Raw genomic sequence first — 20,442 nt, forward strand, 5'->3', positions numbered from 1 at the left:
CAGAGGCTCCCGCGGCTCTTCCTCCAGGCGAGGCTGCCGTCCGGTGAAAGCGGCTGAGTGAGACACACACTTTGGCTGGGCCTGACTGAAGGGGGGGGGACCGAGGAGGACTCGTCATTTTGGGTCAAGCGAGGCTCCGTTCGGTTAGCTTGGTCCCGAACAAGCTTCGGCCAGAAGAGCGGCTCCGTTTCTTCCCTAAGGTCGCGCGTCTGGGCGCCTCCGCTTCCCTCGGGCCTTTTGGGGGGACGGGCGAATGGGGGGTTTTTTTCGTACCCAGAAGATGCGGAGGATCGGAAGCCGCCTCTGCGTTCATTCCGCCAGGCGTTTTCCCCCCTTTCTGGATCTCGGAAGGAAGGAAGGAAGGAAGGAAGGAAACAGGTTAAAATAGAACCACATTTATTAGCAAAACGGGTCCACATGCAGCCCGTCGACCAGTAGGATCCTCCCTCTCCGTTTGACACGGAGTCTTTGGCCGCGGGGGAGCCGCCGCCTTCTTCTCCCGGACGCCTCCAGAAGCCCTGCGGATAACGGGCGGAGAGAAGCGCGCGGGTCCTTCCGAGAAGCCTCCCGCCGGGAGCGCTTTCAGGGCGGGCCAGGCGGGGCGGCGTCCGGGATGCTCTCCAGGCTTCCCTTCAGGCCCAGGGAGGGAGGGAGGGAGGGCGGCCGTGGGGGGCGTCTGGCTGGCCCGGGGGTCCCAGGGCATCGGGGAGGGGGACACAGAAGGGCCGGGGGGGCTTTCCCAGGCTCTGCCAAGCAAGGCCCGGGAGGAGGAGGAGGCGCGGCGGCGGCGGAGGGGGCGTCCTGCCTGCAGGTGGGCGGAGCGGAGCCCCCCCCCCGGGGACGAGGCCACAGGTGCGCCGTTGCCTCTGGGCGCCCCCAGGGAGCCTCTGCCTTCGGGGGAGGCGGGGAGGGAACTGCAGCCCAGAGCCGGAAAGCGGAGGGTTCTCCAGGGCCGGTTCTGGAGTCTGGGCCGCCCCTTCCACCCGCCGCCGCCGCCTCCCGAGACGGAGCCCGCGAGCCCGTTCGGTGCCGGACGCGGGAGGGATTCCCCGGGAGAAGCGGCTCCTCCGTTTGTTTTCCAGGCGGAGAGGTGTCACTTGGCGCTCTCCTTTCCGACCGCGGAGCTCGAGGAGGCAGAGCCGGGTTTAAAAGGGGGCTCCCCGCCCTGGACGCCCGTCCGGCCGCGCCTTCTCCCTCGGCGAGGAGACCTCGGAGGAGGGAACCAGGTGCCCAATAGCCCCCCATCTGCGCACGCGCGCACACATACACAAAAACACACACCCGCACGCACGCACACACACCGGGACCTCTTGTTTAGCAAGAGCCAAGCTTTTCTTAATGCTCACATATGTTATTTATGGGCCTTTTCCTGCCTGCTGCTTCTGCCTCCTTTTTATGTGGGTGCTCGGGGTTGAGATTATGCAAAGACCTAATTGTAGGAAATATAATAGCGTGCCTCTCCTTCCCCTGGGTCATGTTAGTATCTCTTAAAACCCAACGGCTGAGGAGAGATAATGGAATTCACTGCAGTAAATTGGGGATTGTAAACAAATTATTTCTTCCATAATCAGATTACGCAACCATGATTATTAAATCTGAACATGAATCACTGGTCATGTGCTGGGAAATTAAAGTGATTATTATTATTATTTGGACACTGAAATCTCCCTTCTGCCAGTACGTGGGAGCTACGTCGGTTTGGAGTTTTCCCTCCCACCATTTTAGCAATTGGTGCCCAAAGACTGTGCTGCAAATTGAGATAAATGGGACAATTATGGAGCATTTGGAAGATCATCACTTCTCCCTGAAAGGTGCAAGGGCGAGATAGGGGTGGTGACAATTATAACGTTTAGCCTTGTTGTCGAGCCTTATGCGGGCAGACAATGGAGTCGGGGGTCTGCTTTCATGCTGGGACACCCGCAGAAGGAGCTCTGTTTACACGGCTGCCCTCCGCTCATTCAAATGTGATTAATGTGCTGAAAGGCCCGGCCTTAATCGAAGATGATGTCGTCAAACAAAAACTAAATACGAAAATAAACGGCTTCATCAGGCTCTTTCTTCAGAAGCCGGCAAACTGTCATTGCAAAGTCATTAAAATATGATAATGAAAAATAGCTCAATTAAATGTTGTTATAGCTGTGACCTTCATTCAATTAAGGCACAAGGAAGTGTCTGCAATTGGCTTTGCATTTAATTCCTAAATTTGGAATGCAGATAAAATCATTATTCAGCCTTTGCTGATACATGCAATTAAAAGCAGGCTAAATAAAAATGGAGTGATAATAAGAACAATGATACTCAGCATACCGTAATCGCCTTTTAAATGGTGGGTTTCCTCCGCCCATAACTAAGAAAGCCCAGTTGCCACTAATAAGCACAATAACGGCACAAGTTAAGCCAAACTCCCGGTTTAAAATAATCACATTCCGATTTGCAGGAGTGGTTCTTTGAAGTAGAATGGACAGTGTGCAAGGGATTCAAACTACATTTAAGCCTGCTTTTTGCAGACATTTTTAATAAACTGGTAGTTATGGTGGCCTTACAATTGCCCAAATAGATACGTGTACATTCATACGCACACATATATGCACATATACCATTTATTTTCTCCTATTCTTTGAAGACGATTAGTCTTCAGACTACTGGCACATGAACATGGTCCTTTCCTAGAACTTCAGCCTTTTTAGAAGACTATCAAAAAGAGACAAATCCACGGGTAGGATTTCTTTCTTTTTTAAAAAAAAAAATGTTCACACAAGGCTCCTCAGTGCTTCTCTCCCACCTTCTCTCTCAGGTCTGGTTCCAGAACAGAAGAGCTAAATGGAGGAAAACAGAGAGAGGATCTTCTGATCAAGAAGGTTCTAAGGAGGCTGTGACAGAACTGACACCCCCTGGAAGAAATTTAAGCTCCCCCTCCCCCGTTGATCAACCTAGGAATAAGAAAGAGAGCCTGGACCTTCAGCAGAGGTAAGCTTTGCCTTCCACACCTCCTCCTGCCACAAGGATTTGGCTAACCACAGGCACCTGGGCAGGGGGCTGGGGCAGAAAGGCCGAAGGAGGGAGGGAGGGAGGGAGCTGTCCCAGGTGCTTCTAGTCTTCCTTGGTCCCAAACATCAAATTAAATCTAACAGAGGCACCAACTAAGGGGAATAAATTGATGTCGTGTGGATTTAAAAGAAGGAATGTCCTATAACACCGAAGAAAATGTTCAGATGGCTCCGGCACAAGGTCATACTAAGTAGATAACGTTAATGAAGATAGAACTATATGGTGTGCTTAGCATGGGAACTCTTTGCTCCCGGAAACATAGAAGAAAGTGAAAAGAGCTTTCATGCTTCTATGGGACACGAGAGCGACTAAGGACATGCAGCGATGCCCAGGACAGCACTGAGGCAGAGAGAGATCTAGATATAAATGGAATGAGAAGTGGGGTGAAGATCCGGGAGTTGTGCTCTGGAGAGGGCTTCTGGGCCCGTTCTCCAAGCACCAGGGATGGCTTCTCTCCTGACTTTCCCATAAGACGGCTTGCGATGGTGTTGAAGTCCTTTAAGGTTGCACAGAGGGGTAACATCAGTGAGGCTCGTCGTATTTTCTCACCTTTCCCATGTTCCTCCATGGGTGGAAAGTGGGTGGCGGGACTAGTCCTTATTTCTGTAATGTCTTTTAAAGTTGAACTTTAATTTTGTTGTCGTTGCTGTTGCTCACCTCCTGACAACAGCCAGCTGTTTCCTTACTTTCCTTGCCAACCGCACTTCTTAAGTCAGGTGCTTCTGCCCTTTCTCACAACTTCTGTCCCAACTTTTGCCCGTTTCTTTGTCTATCTTGTTGTGTTTGTGAGCCTTTGCCACATCTGGCAGGCTTCCTATCTGGCTCACCAAGAGAACTCCAAGTGGACAAATTGGGTGGATACTTTATGCCCCACGGGAAGATGCCAAAGCATATAAGGTGCTTGGATGCCAAGAGCTGCCACAAAGCCTCGTGTAGTCGTCCTAACGTAAAAATTGTGGTTTTACAGCTAATGACCAAAGAGATCAGAATGAAAGGGATAATTGCATCTTTCAGAGTTGACACAGAACTGACTGGGGAATTCTGGGAGTTGAAGTCCACAAGCCTTAACGTTGCCAAGTGTGGAGACCCCTGCTCTAGCTCCTCCCTGCTACGGTTAAACTGCTCTTTGGGACATTTCTGGATGGGATCTGCCATCTTGTAAATTCAATCCGTTACTCCATATCCCACCCTCTGGAGAAAGAGAGAGCCTCTTTGTAGATCCCCCTGCAAAAATAGAAATAGGTTGAAAAACTAAGCGCTGGATTAGTAGCAACAGGCAATCCAAAGAAGAGGAATTAGCAAATCATCTTCCAAAAGCTTAATGGAATTGGTAAGTTTCCATTTGGCTTTGAAAGGAGCTTGCACGGAAGTCCTCCTCTCGAAGAAGCGGACCTGCCCGTCTGAGGTAATGGGACCTGGAGAAGAACTTAATGGTTGACCGTGGAGCCCAAGGGGGAGACCTAATGGAGGCACTCCAGTTCCGGGCCATTTGGTATTTGAAGGTCACCCCCAGCACCTTGAATGAAGCTCCAACAGAAACTGGCAGGTGGCTGCTTTGGAACAGGTGTTCAAAATGGTGTGACAGTCAACATTCGTCCCCAGGCAGGCAACCATTTCTCAGACTCTTGATGTTCCTGAAGGCGGATAATGCTGAGACGACAGTGCATCGATCCGTTCCTGAATTGCTTGCTTGTCATCCCCCCTCTCCCCTCCCCCACTACAGCCTCAGCAGAGCAGTTGGTCCTTCTGGATCTTTCTTCCCTTCCTGTCTACCGGGGACCCTCCTCAACTCAGCGACGTACGCCCAAGCCTTGTCACAAGTGGCCTCCCTCAAAGGTAAGAGACCTCATGTGCAGCGTCTTCTCCGACAATCGCCAGCCGGCACTCGGCTCAGCACTCGGGCTTCGCTCACTGAGTGCCAGGGAGCTGGCTGGGCTGTCTTGGCAGAGCCCGTGTTTTTAAGCATTATGTTCGGACTGCATGGTTAAATGTTCAATTTTATTATTGCATGTTTGGGACCTAACTCTAAATGAAATTAAGTTTTATTAATTTTTTAAGATGCAATCTTACTTGGGAGGAGATACAATTAAAATCAATGGAACTATTCCTTCTGAGTCAACATTTGTGCTGTTGCTATATTTGGCTAAGTGCCTGCAGAGAGGAACGGGTTCTTGGAAACAGAGGCCTGAGCTGAGAGGCAGCTGGGGACACCCTGAGCTGAGAAGGAGAAGCCCTATGAAGTCTTGGGGGGGGGGACAATCCGGGTGCCCCACTGGGCTTAGGGTCCTCAGACTATTACTTAAAATGTGCTGCTGGGAAAGGACAAATGTCACTGCTGGACTGAAAAGACGGACCAGGCCACTAACCTCTGCCGCCTCCGTCCTGGGGGTTCATGTTCCACCTCAGAGTGACCAAGAGTTGGAAGGGGCCTTGGGGCGTAGGGTCTCCCCCCCTCCCCTACACTATTCCAGACAAATTCTGTCCCAAGGCAAACGTCCTGCATATCAAAGATGCCTCTTTGGGATGAAAGTTCTCTGGCAGAGCTGATCTCCCTGCGCCCGGCTGCCTGCCCTCTCTTTTGGGGCAAAGCTGAATGGGCAGAGGGAACCACAGGAAGCCAGAGGGCCGAGGTGGCTGGCAGAGTACAGAGCCCGTCCCATCGACGAGAGCTTTGATTCAGTAAAAACATTACACTTATCCTGCGGCAGAACGAATGTGGTCCTTGCCCTGTTTCTGGTGGACGTCTTTCCCCTGCCTCTTTCTAGCGTCTCTTTAAACTGTCTGAAAAATCACCTTTTTGACAACTTTGAGATGTGGGGACTTCAACTTCCAGAATATGCATAGGCTGGCTGGGAAATTCTGGGAATTGACATTCCCACAATTTAACATTGGCAAGTTTGCTCTGAGGGATTTTCCCAAGGAGCTTTATTTCCATCTTAGAATGGACCTGCATCCTTGCCTTTCCCCCTAGCAGGCTTGTGTAATAGATCCGTCCAGAAGTCCTCAGTCTCCCATAACCTCTGGATACTTTTTCAGTGGCTTTAGGTGGCTTTTATGGCTTGTGTCAGACAGTTGGGGAAGGCCCCACCCGCTCCCCCCAGTCTTTCCTTGTTTTGTCCCTTATGAATAGGAGGGGGGAAAATGAAAGGAAGCTACAAACTAGAAAGAGAGCCCTACGGAGCAGCAGAGTAAGAAAAGGAAAATAAAATAGAGAGAACGTGAAAGAAAATATACTGGGCGAGAGAGAAAAAAGTGATGATTTTGGGTAGGAAAATGTTTCCTCCCATTCTGATGTTTCACAAGAATGTTGCAATTTATTGAATGAAGGAAAATGTCTTTTGCGGCTGCAAAAGATAGAGCTTCTCTGCCCCAGCAATGTTGAGCAGGGACCGTGGCCCCCACCCACCCCAGGCAGGACAGGAAAATGCCTGGATGGGGGGGGGGGAGAAGCCCATCGGCTGCCTTGTCAGGTGAGGCTGGAGGGAGCTTTCAGCTCATTTTCATTAGGAGAGGTTTCCCTCTTGTTCAGTCAATGGAATAAATTGACATCCTTGTTCAAAGAGTGGCAGGAAGGCCACTTCTTGGGAAGGACCCAAAAAATTCATAGCCTTGGAGGGTTTTTTCCTCCCGGATTGACTTTAATGGAGCCGGAGCTGCCTGTCCTGCTGGCTGGGGGGGGGGGGCTGAAAGCCGCCCTCCCTCGAAGGCCTCCAGCCCACTGCGCCTCCCACCGACCGTTTCTCCCTTTCAGCCTGGCCAGTGCCGTGGGGCCTTTGACCTGGGGATGCCCTCACCTCGCGGCCCTTATTGTGTTTCAACAGGATGTGGCCGTCTGAATGACTTTCCGGGCCTGAGCTGTGAGCTGCGATGTAAAGCCAGAGGCTTGTGGGGCCCCTCCAGGCCTGGGCAGCCGTGACAAGGTGACCGGAGCCACAGCCGGCCTTTCAATGCGCATTGCATGGTCAGGTTGCCCTTCCGACTTTTTGTTGTTGTTGTGGTACCTAGTGGACAGCTCTGCAAGTCTGATTTTCCTGGCTTGCCTTGTTCGTTTTCATCTCCCTTTCCACATACGATAGGTGGAGATAAGAGCCCCTTTTGCTCTTGGGAAGAGGCTCCCTCTAGGTACAGATGCCTCCTTCCGGTGGCTGAGAGTCAGCTCCGTCTTTCCTTTGACCTTTTGCCCCAGAGGCTTCGCTCTTGTCTAAACACAATTGATTCACCATCAGTTTTTCCCACTTCAGTGCATTTCGGTATAAAATGTTCACAGAGTGCTATAGACTAAATTAAATTTCCTCTGGATTAACATGTTCTCTTATCCACTTGAAGAAGTCTTCCTTACTTCTGTAAGTTTATATCAAGCTGTGATATCAACAATTTTATCATTGCTAAACATTGGTGTGTTACTTAAAGCTTAGATTAAAGGCACGGCTAAAGTCAAAGCAGCCTGGTAGTTGTTTGCATTAAAGTCACTTGTGGGTTTGATTCTCTGTTACTCACCCCTTTTGCAAAATGAGAGGGTTTTTTGCCTGTAGTTTATACAACGCCCCCACAAAGCATAAATATTCTGATTGAGAGATTTGCTTTCATTGGAATGCCTGAACTGAAACGACAAATGGAGTCAAAGTGTCAGATCAAACTGGACATTGCTGGATCAGTGTAGGTCAGCCTGGTCCAGTTGCCCTGGGTTCAGGGCAGGGCCGTCGGAACCGAGTCAGCCTGGTTCAGAGGATGGGATTCAGACTGACTCCAAGGACGTGAGTAGAGAGCCTCATCCAGGAAACTCTGTCTCTGGCCTCCAGTCTCGTCTTGGTGCACTCTGGGGATCGGAGTCCAAACACCGAGTTCCAGGTCTGTAACTCTTACGAGCAGCAGCAGCAGCAGTGCTGGCTCCCTCTGATTGTCAATAGGCTCTATTAGAAGTCTCCGCAGAGAGAGAGAGAGAGAGAGAGAGAGCGAGCAGCTGAAGGAGAGATGCCAGCTAGGAGTTCAGACTGCTTCTAGCTCCTCAAGTCTTTTTCTTTTCTTTTCTTTTTCTGGGTGAATAAATTAAAAGAAAACTAGAACAGGGTGTGGTTTTTTTAAAATATAATTTTATACGCACAAGTAAATCCCAGCATTATATTCACACTGTGATTTGTGGGCCCTCTGGCAGAGTACAGGTTGCACCGGCCGATAAGTCGCACGCTGCACTCTTGCAGAGAGAGGCAGGAAGTGCAGCATTTGGTACCGGGCAGGGTTCACACCGGTTTTGTAGGATTGTTGTTATCCAATGTTGTTATGCAGGCACTGGAGTAAAGAAAAGAAAGAATGGAGAGAGGGATCCAGGCTGTACTTTTAGCCAAGCTTCCCTGAAATTGGTGCATATTGAACAAGCGTTGTGTTTTTAAAATGTAAATATAGATAAAATGATGCTGCAAAATTGCAGATACACTTGCACTTACCTGGTATTAAGCCTGCTTGAGCTGAGTGATGTTTTGCCAGGGAACTGTGGGGGCCGCCCGTGCCCTGGGCCTCTTTTGTCTCCACGGCCACGGGGAAGATGGGAGCCTGCAGACAAGGCAGAGGAGAAGCCAGAGCCTGGCTCAAATGTTGAATATTCAGAAAGAGTTTTGGGAGTTCTTCGACTTTGGGAGTTGGCCTCCATTTATTTTCCAGCAAGAAATTCCTTAGTGGGAACCGAAGGCATCTCGCCCCTTTTACAGACAGAGGTCAGAGTGGTGAACGTATCATTTTTGATGGTGGAGATGCTTATTTTGAACCGATGGAAGTAATGTGTAAAAGGGTTATAATTTCTCAAATATTTATTTTAATATTTATTTATATTAATATTGATGTTAAAAAAATCCTTCTTGTTTTAACTGAGAGGCAGATTAACACTGAGAAGCAGTGCCAGGCGGTGATGTTCCCACTGCAGGGATCCTGGCAGGGGAAAAATAACCATATTTCTTTTAATGCAACCTCAGGCTGCAAGTGATGTGTTTCTAGAGTAGAAAAGAGCTCATTTGTGCATCCCCAGAATTTCGAAAGAGCTGGGCTAAGCAAATCCTGCTACCTACGGTCTGTCCTGCTCACCTAATCCCAGCATTTTGCTTCCAAGGGACTGGCTGAGACCCAGAAGGGGAGGGGAGGGGAGGGGAGGGGAGAGGCGTCCAGGTGAACGCCACCAGCAGTGGTCATTAGGCCGTGTACAGGCCTGAGAGTCATACCTGTCCAGGAGTGTATTTAATCTTGTTTTAAAAGCTCCACTGCTCTGGGAGTGGGCAGTTGGGAGCGGGGTGTGTGTGTGTGTGTGTGTGTGTGTGTGTATGTCCTGCTTAATCCTTTAACCATCTGCTGTTTTTCTATGCAGAGGCCCCTGGGGCTTCCCTCACTATAGAATGCAAACCGAAGATTTAATAAATGGACACTAAAGCTGCAATCCTTTACTTACTTAGCCACAGGCTTTATTGAAAGGGGTTTTTTTCCCCTTGGAGGAGACGAGAGGCCCTCGTCCCTTGGTGACCACACCCAGCCAGGGTTTCTCTTCCAAGCAGGAATTAACCCAGCCCTGCTTAGCTTCTGAGACCGGCCCCGTGGCCCAGGGCTGCCATTTCAGGGGCACCTGAGGAAGTGGGGTGGGGCAGTCAACAAAATCAAGTGTCCTTATTTTAAGTGTGTGTTCCTTTTTCTCTGTTGCAAAATGGCAGGAGGAATGCCAGTGAAATGCAGAAGTCAGGGCCCAGCATGAACTGGTTCGATCCCGTAGAAAACTTGAATTGGAGCTGAATTGCAAAAGGAATATAGGAAGGGGAAGGTTGAGAGAGCGTATCAAACGGAGCCTACGCCTTGTGGAAGGAAGGACCCTGCGTGGACTGAGAAGTATGGAAGGCCCAGGGAAAGAGGCTGGGCGGGGGTCAGCAGGAACTTTGCAATGTTCCCTTTTCATAGCTGAGACCTTCCATCTCCCTGTCCTAACCGTTGGCATTCCTTTGTATCCCCTGCATAACGTTGCTGGCCCTGGAAAGGAACAGCGTGGCCTAGAAGCAGGCTGGAACGGATGCGTGGATCCGAAGTTTTTGTTTTTCTTCACAAGGCAATAGATAGCGCCCCCCCTCTACCTCCCCCACCCGTACTCTTCCAAGCAGAGCGGCTGTTGCTGCTTAAAGGGCAAATCCTTCCTATCAGGGTTTCCCAACTGCAGCCTCCTGGTGAAGATGTGGGCTCCCCGGCCAGCGGGCTTCAGCTCCACCCATCTTGAAGTTGCTGAGATTGAGAAACGTTGCCTCACACCTCTTCTTTTATTTATGCACTAGGTAGAGACATGGACTGACCAGTATAAATTAGCAGGCTTAAAAGCAAGTGCCCAGCGCAGTTCCTTAATGGACAGAGACAATTCATTAATTGCAAAATCATTAATGGAGGCCAACGGGAACCTTTGGTTTTTCAGCTCTCAGAGAGTCTCTCTCTCTCTCTCTCTCCTCACCTGGAGCAAACTGGAGGGAAAAGCAGAATTCCTGGCTCAGGGCATGATCTGCACTGTCGTCCCCGTCCCCCGTCCCCCACCCCCCTCGTGGTGGCTGTTCCCTCTCTGTTATGTGGCTGCTCCTGCCCGGGTAGCGCAGCCTCCTCCTCCTCCTCCTCCTCCTCGGCCATTGATGGGAAAGCAGCTTTTGCATTATACATCAAAGCAGCCACGGGATCGATCAGGGCCATTCAGGGCTTTTGAGCTGCTCGGGTGGCAGAAGGGCTGCGGGACCCTTAATTGTGGTGCTTCGGAGGCAGAGAAAGGGCTGGGCTGTAAATTACCCTGGATTAATAGAATTTGTCAACTCATCCAACTCTTTACAGGCAGGAACAAAATGGGGGGGGGGGGGCTCCGAGTCATTTTCTGCAGGCAAAACCAAGCAGGGCATTTTCTTCTGGCTGGCGTTTTTATCATCTCCCCGCTAACACCTCCTTGGAGGCAAATGTATGCCTTCAGAGAAAGAAAATATTGGAAGTTGTTTCATGAATTCGTAGATATTCCAGATGCTTTTGATTCAAATTCCTCGCTAGTTGATTCAAAGCTATCCTTGTATCTTCGTTATATTTTTTATCGTTATGGAGGCGTAGTTTTGAATGGATCCATTTTTTCGATCAGGGCTGCTCCTAAGTCTTTGTACCAGAGGCTTGGTCCGTTTTGTGTGTGTTCAGGAGATGTAGAAAGGGAAGTGGTGTCAGTTTAAAGAAACAGTATTTTATGAAGTGTGAGGGCCCATCTTTTTGTTTAGCAAAAAAAAAAGTCAATTACCATAGCGAGCTAATCCTACCGTTAATGGAAGCAAATTATAAAAATAGTAAGTCACAAGATGGTTTCATACATCACGCTAAGCCAGTATATGGTTGCTTTGATTTTGAACATCCTGTTTCAATCCTGATATCATATGTTTAAGTATTCCCTCATCCGTGTTGCCCTTCTACAAAATGGTACATTTCAGACATTCTCTGAAAAGTCCAGTAGACGTGGAAAAGAAGCTCTAGTTGAGTTAGTCATATTGTAAAATCCTAAAAAATATACTTCATGTTTTAAAAACATATTGTCATTAATTTACTTGAATAGAATATTTTACCTCCTTAGTCCCAAGTTTTAAAAGATAAATAATATCAACTGTAATAATAATCTATATTATAAAAGGTTTGGACACAACTAAAAGATGTTTCCATATTGGTGATACTTTAGGAACTGTAGACGTAGCCAAGGCTTCAGGGCCAAACTGCGAATTAAGGAAGGGATTTAAGTGAATATACTGCCATTTTGCAGTTTTAATTCCTCCTGTAATATCCCAAGTGGCTTAAAAACCCGATTTGCATTTCATTTCACCCTCAGTGCTGGCCATTGGTGGAAATGAAACAAGAAATCCAGAAATCAGAGAATGGTGAAAATTTAAAAAAAAAAAAAGGTTTTGATTAAGCTTCCGACTTCTGCGTGGCTGAGCCCCTGGGAGCCCTGTATCCTAAACCCAGGGAAGACTGAGTGAGGGGCAGCGGAGTTGGGCCTAATTTAGCATTTCAGAAAATATCCCACTTGGGTGGAATAAGAGGCAATCTTGGGTGAGAAGTCAGATTTGGGAAACTGAGCTTTTCTTCATGACCAGAAGGAAACATCACAGGGAATTTTCAGAATAGATGAAATTTCCAGGTACAATGTGTGGAGATGGAACTGGGCCAATATCAGAAAAGGAAATGAGGAATTTTGGAATTAAGCGGATGTCTGTCCGCGATAAAGTGAGTGGCAAGTCCTCCTGCTTTTTCCATGTGTGCCTAGCGTCGGAGTGATAAGTACAAGGAAGAGCAACTGGAGTTTGAGTGGGGATTTTTTTTCGCACTGATGGGAAGCAGGCGGGCTCACCTGGGATTCAGCCCCACACGGTTCGTTCTCAGGGAACAAGGCAGCACTTAGTTAACTCGCTATCCCAATGAAACACATGGGAACCAGTTTGCTTCCGGCCTCTTTGTGCGTCATATGGAAATTGTGAACACAGAAGGACTCGCCTCTCACCTCTCACCTTATCCCAGGTTGCTTTAAGCCAGAAGTGCAGAAATTCCATTGGTTCTTGAACCGTGTGGAGGCTGGGATCCAAAATTCATTATACCCCCTTTAAAAAACTCACCTCTTTTAGCCCCCCTCTTGCCCCTTGAAGTAGCCCCAAGCCTTCCCACGGGTGGGTTTTGGGGGCCAGAAAGGGGTTCTCTTGTCTTGCACGGGTAGTTTTGCATCCCTGCCCCAAACTCTTGGGAAGAAGAAATGGGGCAACGGTGAGCTGCCTCTTAAAATCCAAAGCTGAACTGCCCAGGTTGCTCCCGTTTCCCTTGAGTGGCAACTGTATAAATGGGATCCTTTGTGAACCGAGCTATAATTCAAGTACCTGGAGTCAAAATGTGCTTTTGGCAGAAATGAGGCAGGACTAATTTAATTTTTCCTGTCAGTCTGTCTGTCGCAGATCAATTAAACTGTCAAGTGGATCAAATATTTCAGACTGTATTTATTACATTAAGTATTTATGTCCGAGCTCTGCCTTTCAAGCATGATGTAATATAGCAACAGTAGGTGCTCCAGATCAATTTTGCAGAATTTGCTCTAACCTAATGGAAAACTAATTGTGTATTTGTAATTTAGAATATAGGAGATGGCAGATTCTTGGAACGGATGAGCAAAGGCCCAGTTAAGAGACTGGGCCTCCAAGTACATTTTGTTGCAAGTGTTCCAGGGTGTGCTGAGAAGTTTGATAGAAGATCTACCTGCTTATGAGGTGTACCTCTTAGCTGGGGAGGAGGGAAGTGGGAAATGGCATGCTGGCTTGCAAAGTAATCGCTGGATTACAGGTCCTGGCACTCTGTTTTAGGAATAGTGTGAGGATATTTGGGATAAAATTGGATTTTGGTTGTTTTCTGTGGAACATACTGGCCGGAGGAACCAAATTGCCAGCACCGTTGCCTAATTAGTATCAAGGAATGCTGCATGGGACAAGGATATGACTACAGCTGGTGGTCCAATCTCCTCTTAATTTAGTAAAGCAAAGTTTATGTGAAAGTCTCAATGGATCAGGGCCGTGATGCGTGGTGGTCAATAGCCGTGAGTCCATCTGTTATAGGGCAATAGTAACAGAATGAAGTTGTGCTATTATTCTCACCAAAGTGCATATTTTGCGTGGGGGGTTCCTTCGGGTGTGCTTCCATTACGGTGGTGGAACCTTATTAGTCAGGGCAGGGCCGTTGGGCTGTGATTATTACATTGGTTTAGTAACCCACCGGACTTAAAAATGAAATACAGGCATTGCTTAGGCTTTGCCTAACACGTAGTAGAATTTGATTTTCTTTAATGATTTTCTTATTTTTTTTGTCCCATGTTAACAATTTTCTGAAGTGATGCAGCAAATCAATTAACATGCTTTATAATCAGAAATCAACTCTTGAGAGTGCATCAAATGCATGTAAATAAAAGGCCTCGTTAGTGCCCTCCCCTGCACAGGACAGAAAGCAGAAAGTAGGGAAAAAGCAGCTGAAATATTATCCGCCAACCGGAAAGGCGCCCGGTGCTCTTGTGCCCAGGGGAGGAGAGGACGGGCGATACGGGGCCTCCTGGTGATGATGTAGCCCAGATGTGTGCCGTCCACACTGAGACGCTGGGTTTGGGGGAAGGAAAACATAGCAGTTCAAGTTGATGGGTGTAGGAGCAGAGGATTTTAAAGAAAATCTGGGCATCCCTAGGCAGCTGTTTTTCTTTTTCTTGTTCTCCTCTCCTCCTGCACTGAAAGGGACCCCTCCCTGTTTTTTAGGGTCCCCTCACGTACCATGGAAGTAACATGTTGCATTGTGAGGATGCTGAGTCCCTAGTACTTTTCCTACAGAGCAGAATTGAGGGGTGAGCTCGGACCAAATGCTGCTCAAGCCAGGGAAAGTATTGTGTTGGGTGTATTCGGATGCTCACGGAAACTAGCAGGAGCAGAAATGAAGATAAAAGAGAATTAAACAAATCAGTTAAAGAATTAAAATGCATTGATGAAAAGAAAAGAAAGTCCACCTTAGCAAACGTACCTCTCTGATGGACGTGGAACCCAGCAAAGGTGCAATTAGAGGTATCAGAAAGCAGCCCACGAAGGAGAGCGTGATCTTAATCCAAACAGGATGTTAGGTAAGGAAGGTAAGGCCCACCCTGGCCAGACCACCTGTGACCCTCCCCACACCCAGCTCTTCTTCCCCTCAATGCCTCTGAGGTTCATCGTCTCCTTAATGCTGGAGCCCAGAGGGCATCTAGACCCCAGCAATGGTTCCATTCCCCTTACTTGGTCTCCTTTGGGCTGGCCACTAAGATTAAGTATCCATTTCTTTTCATCCATCCAATTTGTTATTTAAAACAAGATTCAGACAAAATGTCCTAAATACTCGATTGCTGAAGATTCAGCCTGTCTGTCTGAGCAGATCTGGTTTGTGCTACTCAGGCACCAGAATCTTCAGAATACTGTTTCTGTGATGATATTAATAGGTCTTTTTTAATTAAATGTGCAACCAGACACAAAATCTGCAGTTACAAGAGCATTTAGTCCCAAGAGTGTTTGTGCATTAATACAAAAGTTTGCTGGGCTAGCTCATAGAAAAGAAGTAGCTGATCAACAATGTGAAATTAAAATAATGGCCAATTCCCCACCCAGTATATGCAGTTCTGTTCGGGTGGAAGACAAAGGCCAGAGAGCCCCCCCCCCCCAGATCCACCGCTGAGCCCACCAGAGTCTTCCCCATTGTTTTGAAGATGGAGGAGGATTTCTGCTTTGCATGCAGGAAGACTCTCGGTTGGGGGACCTCTGAGGAGGGGTTGACAGACTCTCCCAGCACAACATGGCTAGAGGATTGAATCTGGAGCGCAGCTCAAGAACTGTGGCTGGTATAAACAGCAGAACCATTGAGGCTGGTTCCCAAACTCAGGTCCAGTGCCTCTTTTCCTCCGTAGTGGCAATTTGGCCTTTCGCTCCCTGCACTCGCTCATTTGTCATAGCTGCCCGTGTACATTTTTCAGGTTTCAGATTTGGGAATTTGTAGCTACTAGCAAAACCCTGAAGCGAAACATTTTCAAAGGAAAAAAAACAAGAAAGTCCAGTTGCTTTTGGGAAAAAGCACCTTTGGGTCAAGATGACCGCCACAACCAGATGATTGAAGGCCCGCCCCTTTACATGTGCCATGGCAAGAAGCAGGAGCTTCAGTTGCCTACTGTGACCGCCATCTTCACTTTTTAACTCCTGGACGTCCCTGGGCTGTGCCAAAGGCAGGTTCCCCATTCCTTCAAAGTAAGATGGAGGACAGGTATGGCCCTCCACCCCGACGCATCCCTTGATGCCATATCCATTCACTCCCCCTCGTAATCCGCAGGAACACCCAAGCTCAGCGATTCCCAAAACATCTCAGCAAAAGAAAAAAAGAAGGCCACGTAATTCTCCCACTAGATTTAGTGGCCGGCTACATGAGCTCCAACACAAATTGCTTAACCTTTGAATTATAGCAGAGAATAGTTTGCTGATAGAGACTGAAGGGATATCTGAGGAACAGGAAAAATGCTGCTGAAAGACTCCAGTATTGGCACTTCCAAGACTGGAAGTTGTATAAGGAGATCTATTGGCACACCACAGTGAAGCTGTAGGAGAACATCTCTCTTGTTCAACCCTACGTAAACTGAAGCCTCCATTTTGTGTAACTTAATCTTACTCTGGGAGTAATCTTAGAGGGGGAGCAGGGCAAAATCATTTGCTTGTGACCACTTTCCCAAGGTTGGGGGCTGACTTTGTTCCCCAGCCGGTCAGTGCTGAAAGGGAGGCCAGGACTGAAGACAAAGGGGCCTCTGGGCATGAAATCAGCCACAACCCACCTTGGCCTTGTCGTTGTGGAGTTACGCCCGTGGGGGAGTCTGAGCTGCTGTTCTTCTCCGGAGACCAAAAGCTTTTTGGTAATTCAGTCCGTACCAGACGAGACTCCACCCGGCGCAGACTCCTAGTCTTGGGGATTCTCTCAGGGACTCTGGAAAGGTTTTTATGAGGCCTCCTTAAAACTCACGTCTCTCTCCTCAGTCCACAAAAGGGGTTTCAATTCACCAAGCAAGATTTATGAGTTCCACCGTAATGGGTACAAATGTCTATTAAGGGATCACCAGTGTGTAGTTCTACTTAAAAATGAAAAAGTTATTGCTAGAAGAGACCCTGGCCTGCCCACCACATCCTGCTTCTGCCATGAGTCCTTCAGAACTGCTCCTGTTGTGTCAGGGGACGGTGACTTTTCTACGTACCGTGTAAATTTACACATGTTCATTTACCATCTTAGTGCGGTTGGTGCCTGGTGGTAATGCTTCCTCGGGAGATAGAGATGTCAGCCCTCCCTTTTCCAGTTGTTTATTTATGTAGTTATTTGTTTTAAAGTAAAATACATGCATTAGGCCAGTCAGAGGCATAATTCACCTGTTTACTATTCTGAGGGAGAAAGAAATGCTAAATGAACATTTGCGCTGCCATTATTTATGAGTCTGAAACCAAATTTCAGCAGAGGAATCATTGGTGTGTCCAAAATAGGGCTGGGAGTTAGATGAGGTACATCCCCGTCCTCTTCCTCTGCCCTTCCGGACTGGGGGACCTCGTGCAAGTCACTCCCCTTCCTGCCCTTTTGCTATCCCTGTGGAAGCTGGATAGTTGGGGAGCTGAAACAGCAACTCAAAACATAGAACATAGACTAACAGAGTTGGAATGGACCTTGGAGGTCTTCTAGTCCAACCCCCTGCTTGAGCAGGAGACCCCGTGCCATTTCAGACAAGTGGCGGCCCAGTCTCTTTTTGAAAGCCTCCAGTGTTGGAGCACCCACAACTTCTGGAGGCAAGCTGATCCACTGGTTGATTGCTCTCACCGTTAGGAAATTTCTCCCTATGGTAAGAAATTTACTTACTTACTTCTTACTACTTACTTCTCTCCTAATGAAATTCAGCAGAGAGAATCATGAACTTAAGACACACTGTGGTTTATTATGAATACTTGTTGTTATTGATTTTAAATTAACATTTCCTAACTGTTTCTGGACGTGTTTTCACCTTGTTTCCCTTGCCTTAATCTGTAGCCAAAGAGCACGTAGGCTTTCAGGTTCTGCATCAAGCAAGAAGAAATAGGTCCAGGACTGAGCCAGATTGCGTGGCCAGTAAGGTCTTCCTTATTTTAGGCAAAGGTTTTGGAGTGAAGGAAAGTCCCGCTGCTTGGTGCTGCGTGTTGGTTATGCCTAGGACATGGGGACAAGGGAGCAAAATCTGATTCCCAGCTCAGAAACTCCGAACGGCAGCTGTAACCCAGAGCTTAGGGGTTCTGCTAGACAGTCCATGGCCGAAGATGTGCTCCAAAATGTCCTTGATAGCAGTGGATTCTGCTCCTGCTTTCCAAATATTTCCCCTTCCATTGGAGCTGCAACTTCTGTCAGACCGGGATTCACCCGGTGCGTTTCTCTATTTAAAATGGTCTAGAACCGGACAAGGTTCTGCTGCTGCTTCTTCTGGCTCGTATCTAGAGATGGGCGTTACGGGCTGAGTCCACTCCCGCTCTCGCTCGTGATCCTTCTGGCAGCTGATGGTTTTATCTGCTCACCTTTCTCTCTCCCCCCCCTCAGGTGGCCCCCTGTGCTCCTGCTGCGTCCCTGACCACGTGGGCCTCTCCTTCCTCCCCACCTATGGCTGCCAGAGCAATCGCACGGCTAGCGTGGCAGCCCTGCGCATGAAGGCCCGGGAGCACTCAGAAGCAGTCCTGCAGTCTGCCAACCTTCTGGCCCCCGGCGGCAGCCCCAGCCCCAGCCCGGCCTCTGGGCCGAAGTCGGCCTCCGAGAATGTCTTGGACAACAAGCCCCCCTTGACCATGGAGCACAAGGAAAGCGAGAAGAGCGTTTGAGAGCCCACCGTCCAGGCCACGGGGACCCCTCGCGCCCTCCGAAGCCAAATTGAAGTCCAGCTCCTTGGGGGAAGACTCGGTTGCTGCAAATTAGCAAGATGTGGGCGCTCACTTGTTTTGGCCATCCCTGATTGGTAGCTTCCCTCCCCTCAGGTTCCTTACCGTTCTCACTAAATCTGTCGGCACCTTCTGCCATTAGCTCGCCTGCAAGAGGAATTAGATCAGGGGATCTTCCCTGTGGAGGAAGGCAGAAGGACGTTTTCCAACGCCTGCTCTGCATGTAGCGCCCGGGAGCCTCTTCATTAAGGAAAACCGCATAGAAACACGCTGGCATTTCACATGGCAGAACCTGAGATTATGAGGACATTATAAGCATGGTTTAGGAGGCTTGAATGTGCTGATTGACCCAGGCCCTTGGGCAATGATCTGTAATGTGCAGAAAGGGAAGCCAAAATCACGTACCTGCTAATAGGCTTAGCCTTATTGTACCAATGATACCGAATTACTGTCCAGGCCCAGGAGAGAGGGAACATACCGAATCTGCATTATAGGAATCAGAGACAGTTTCATGAAACCATCTCCCTTCCTTTAGAATCACAAGGGCATCAGCCGTGGCATCTAGTAAGGGTCCAGCCAATGAACATTTGGGTGATGATCCCAGCCCTTACATGTATAGTGTAATCTTTCTGAAAGATTTTATGGGTACAGGGACATTTTTTTTTTAAGTTTGCATCGTTTGGAAAAACAAACACCTTAGGCCAGACTGTAAATTATATCTAATTTTGGGCCATTGGCAGTACAATTCTGTAAACATCTTTTCAGAAATAAGTTTCACTGAATTCGGTGGAGTTTCCTTCTAGGTAAGTGGCTATAGGATTATAACCAAAAGTGTTTTGCACATGAATCAGTTCTCGGATCACCTCTTTGACGAAGAGGCCTTGCTTTGCTCTCTTAGTCTGTGTGTTTCCCGTATCAAGAACCCTTTTTCAATTCAATCTGATTCTTGCTGCAGCAAACTGTAAATTTCACAGTAATGTATCTGTTCTGCCTTGAGATCACACTGAGAGGCTTAAGAGAAAAACATCCTTCTTGTCTGCAGAGGAAGAAAAGCCACTGGAACAATCACCTTCAACCAAAGTTTGATTCATGATTGTAATTAATTAGATCCTGTGGTGTTGCAATTTTTCTAGATCAATTTCCTGCATTGTCCCGATTCCTCTCTGGATGTCTTCTGAAACCAGTTGTGCTTACACACACACCCTTTTTGTAGGAGTCGTCCATTAATGTGAAGGCGTGCCTTCTCTTCCGCCCTGGCAAGGACCGGTGGGTGTTCGGAGCAGCTCTCCCGGGCCTGTGCCTCCACTTACGGCGGCTTCGCACCACAGCTCCCCGTTGCAGATACACTCGGCACCCTTCTAACTCCCGTGGCAGGTTGCGGTGCCAGAAGCGAAAGTAGGCCTCATTGAAGTAAAATGGCCCTGAATATATGAACCAGAGGTGAAGAGACTCTATAAATAATGGAGATGTTTTCCCAACTGACAGGATACCTGCATTTCTTAAAATAGCTTGGTGACCGGGAGAGTGTATGAATATGTAGCAATCACGTGCCCAGAGCCTTTTTCTGGAACGAGGCGGAAGCGTCATTCTGAGCTGTCTTCTTTAGAATGATGACAAACAGCCCTACGGTGCTGCCTTTGTCCAGAGGAAGGGAGGGGCCAGTGATCCCGCCTACCTCCCCCCTCCCCAAACTGCAAAAGGATTGTTTATTCTCTGTACACTTGATCCAGATTGACCTTTCTGTTGATCTCTTTGATTCACTCGTATTCCCAAAAGAGAACAGGCAGTGGTAGAAAACACGGCTCCCCCCTCCCTCCCTTCCCCTCCCCCCCTCCCGCATTAGGTCCAGCCCCCCCTTCACCTCCAGCCAGGGTGCATTTATCTGAAGGGCCCTGAGAGCAGCAGCTCTTCCTGCCAACGAAGC

The 20,442-nt window shown here is 48.4% G+C and overlaps 1 protein-coding gene across 1 annotated transcript in view; it reads left to right on the forward strand.

The window, feature by feature from the left end:
- The window catches only part of DRGX (dorsal root ganglia homeobox), a 21,600-nt gene extending 3,139 nt beyond the window's left edge, over positions 1–18,461 (forward strand). The window contains exons 4-6 of the mRNA XM_015823131.1: positions 2,795–2,967; positions 4,772–4,884; positions 18,187–18,461. Of these exons, the coding sequence (XP_015678617.1) occupies positions 2,795–2,967; positions 4,772–4,884; positions 18,187–18,461 (561 nt within the window). The remainder of the gene's footprint in view (positions 1–2,794; positions 2,968–4,771; positions 4,885–18,186) is intronic.
- Positions 18,462–20,442: the final 1,981 nt, after the last annotated feature.

The sequence above is a fragment of the Protobothrops mucrosquamatus genome, unplaced genomic scaffold (assembly GCF_001527695.2).
Source record: "Protobothrops mucrosquamatus isolate PMUCROS unplaced genomic scaffold, P.Mucros_1.0 scaffold1781, whole genome shotgun sequence".
In the NCBI taxonomy this organism is placed as follows: Eukaryota; Metazoa; Chordata; class Lepidosauria; order Squamata; family Viperidae; genus Protobothrops; species Protobothrops mucrosquamatus.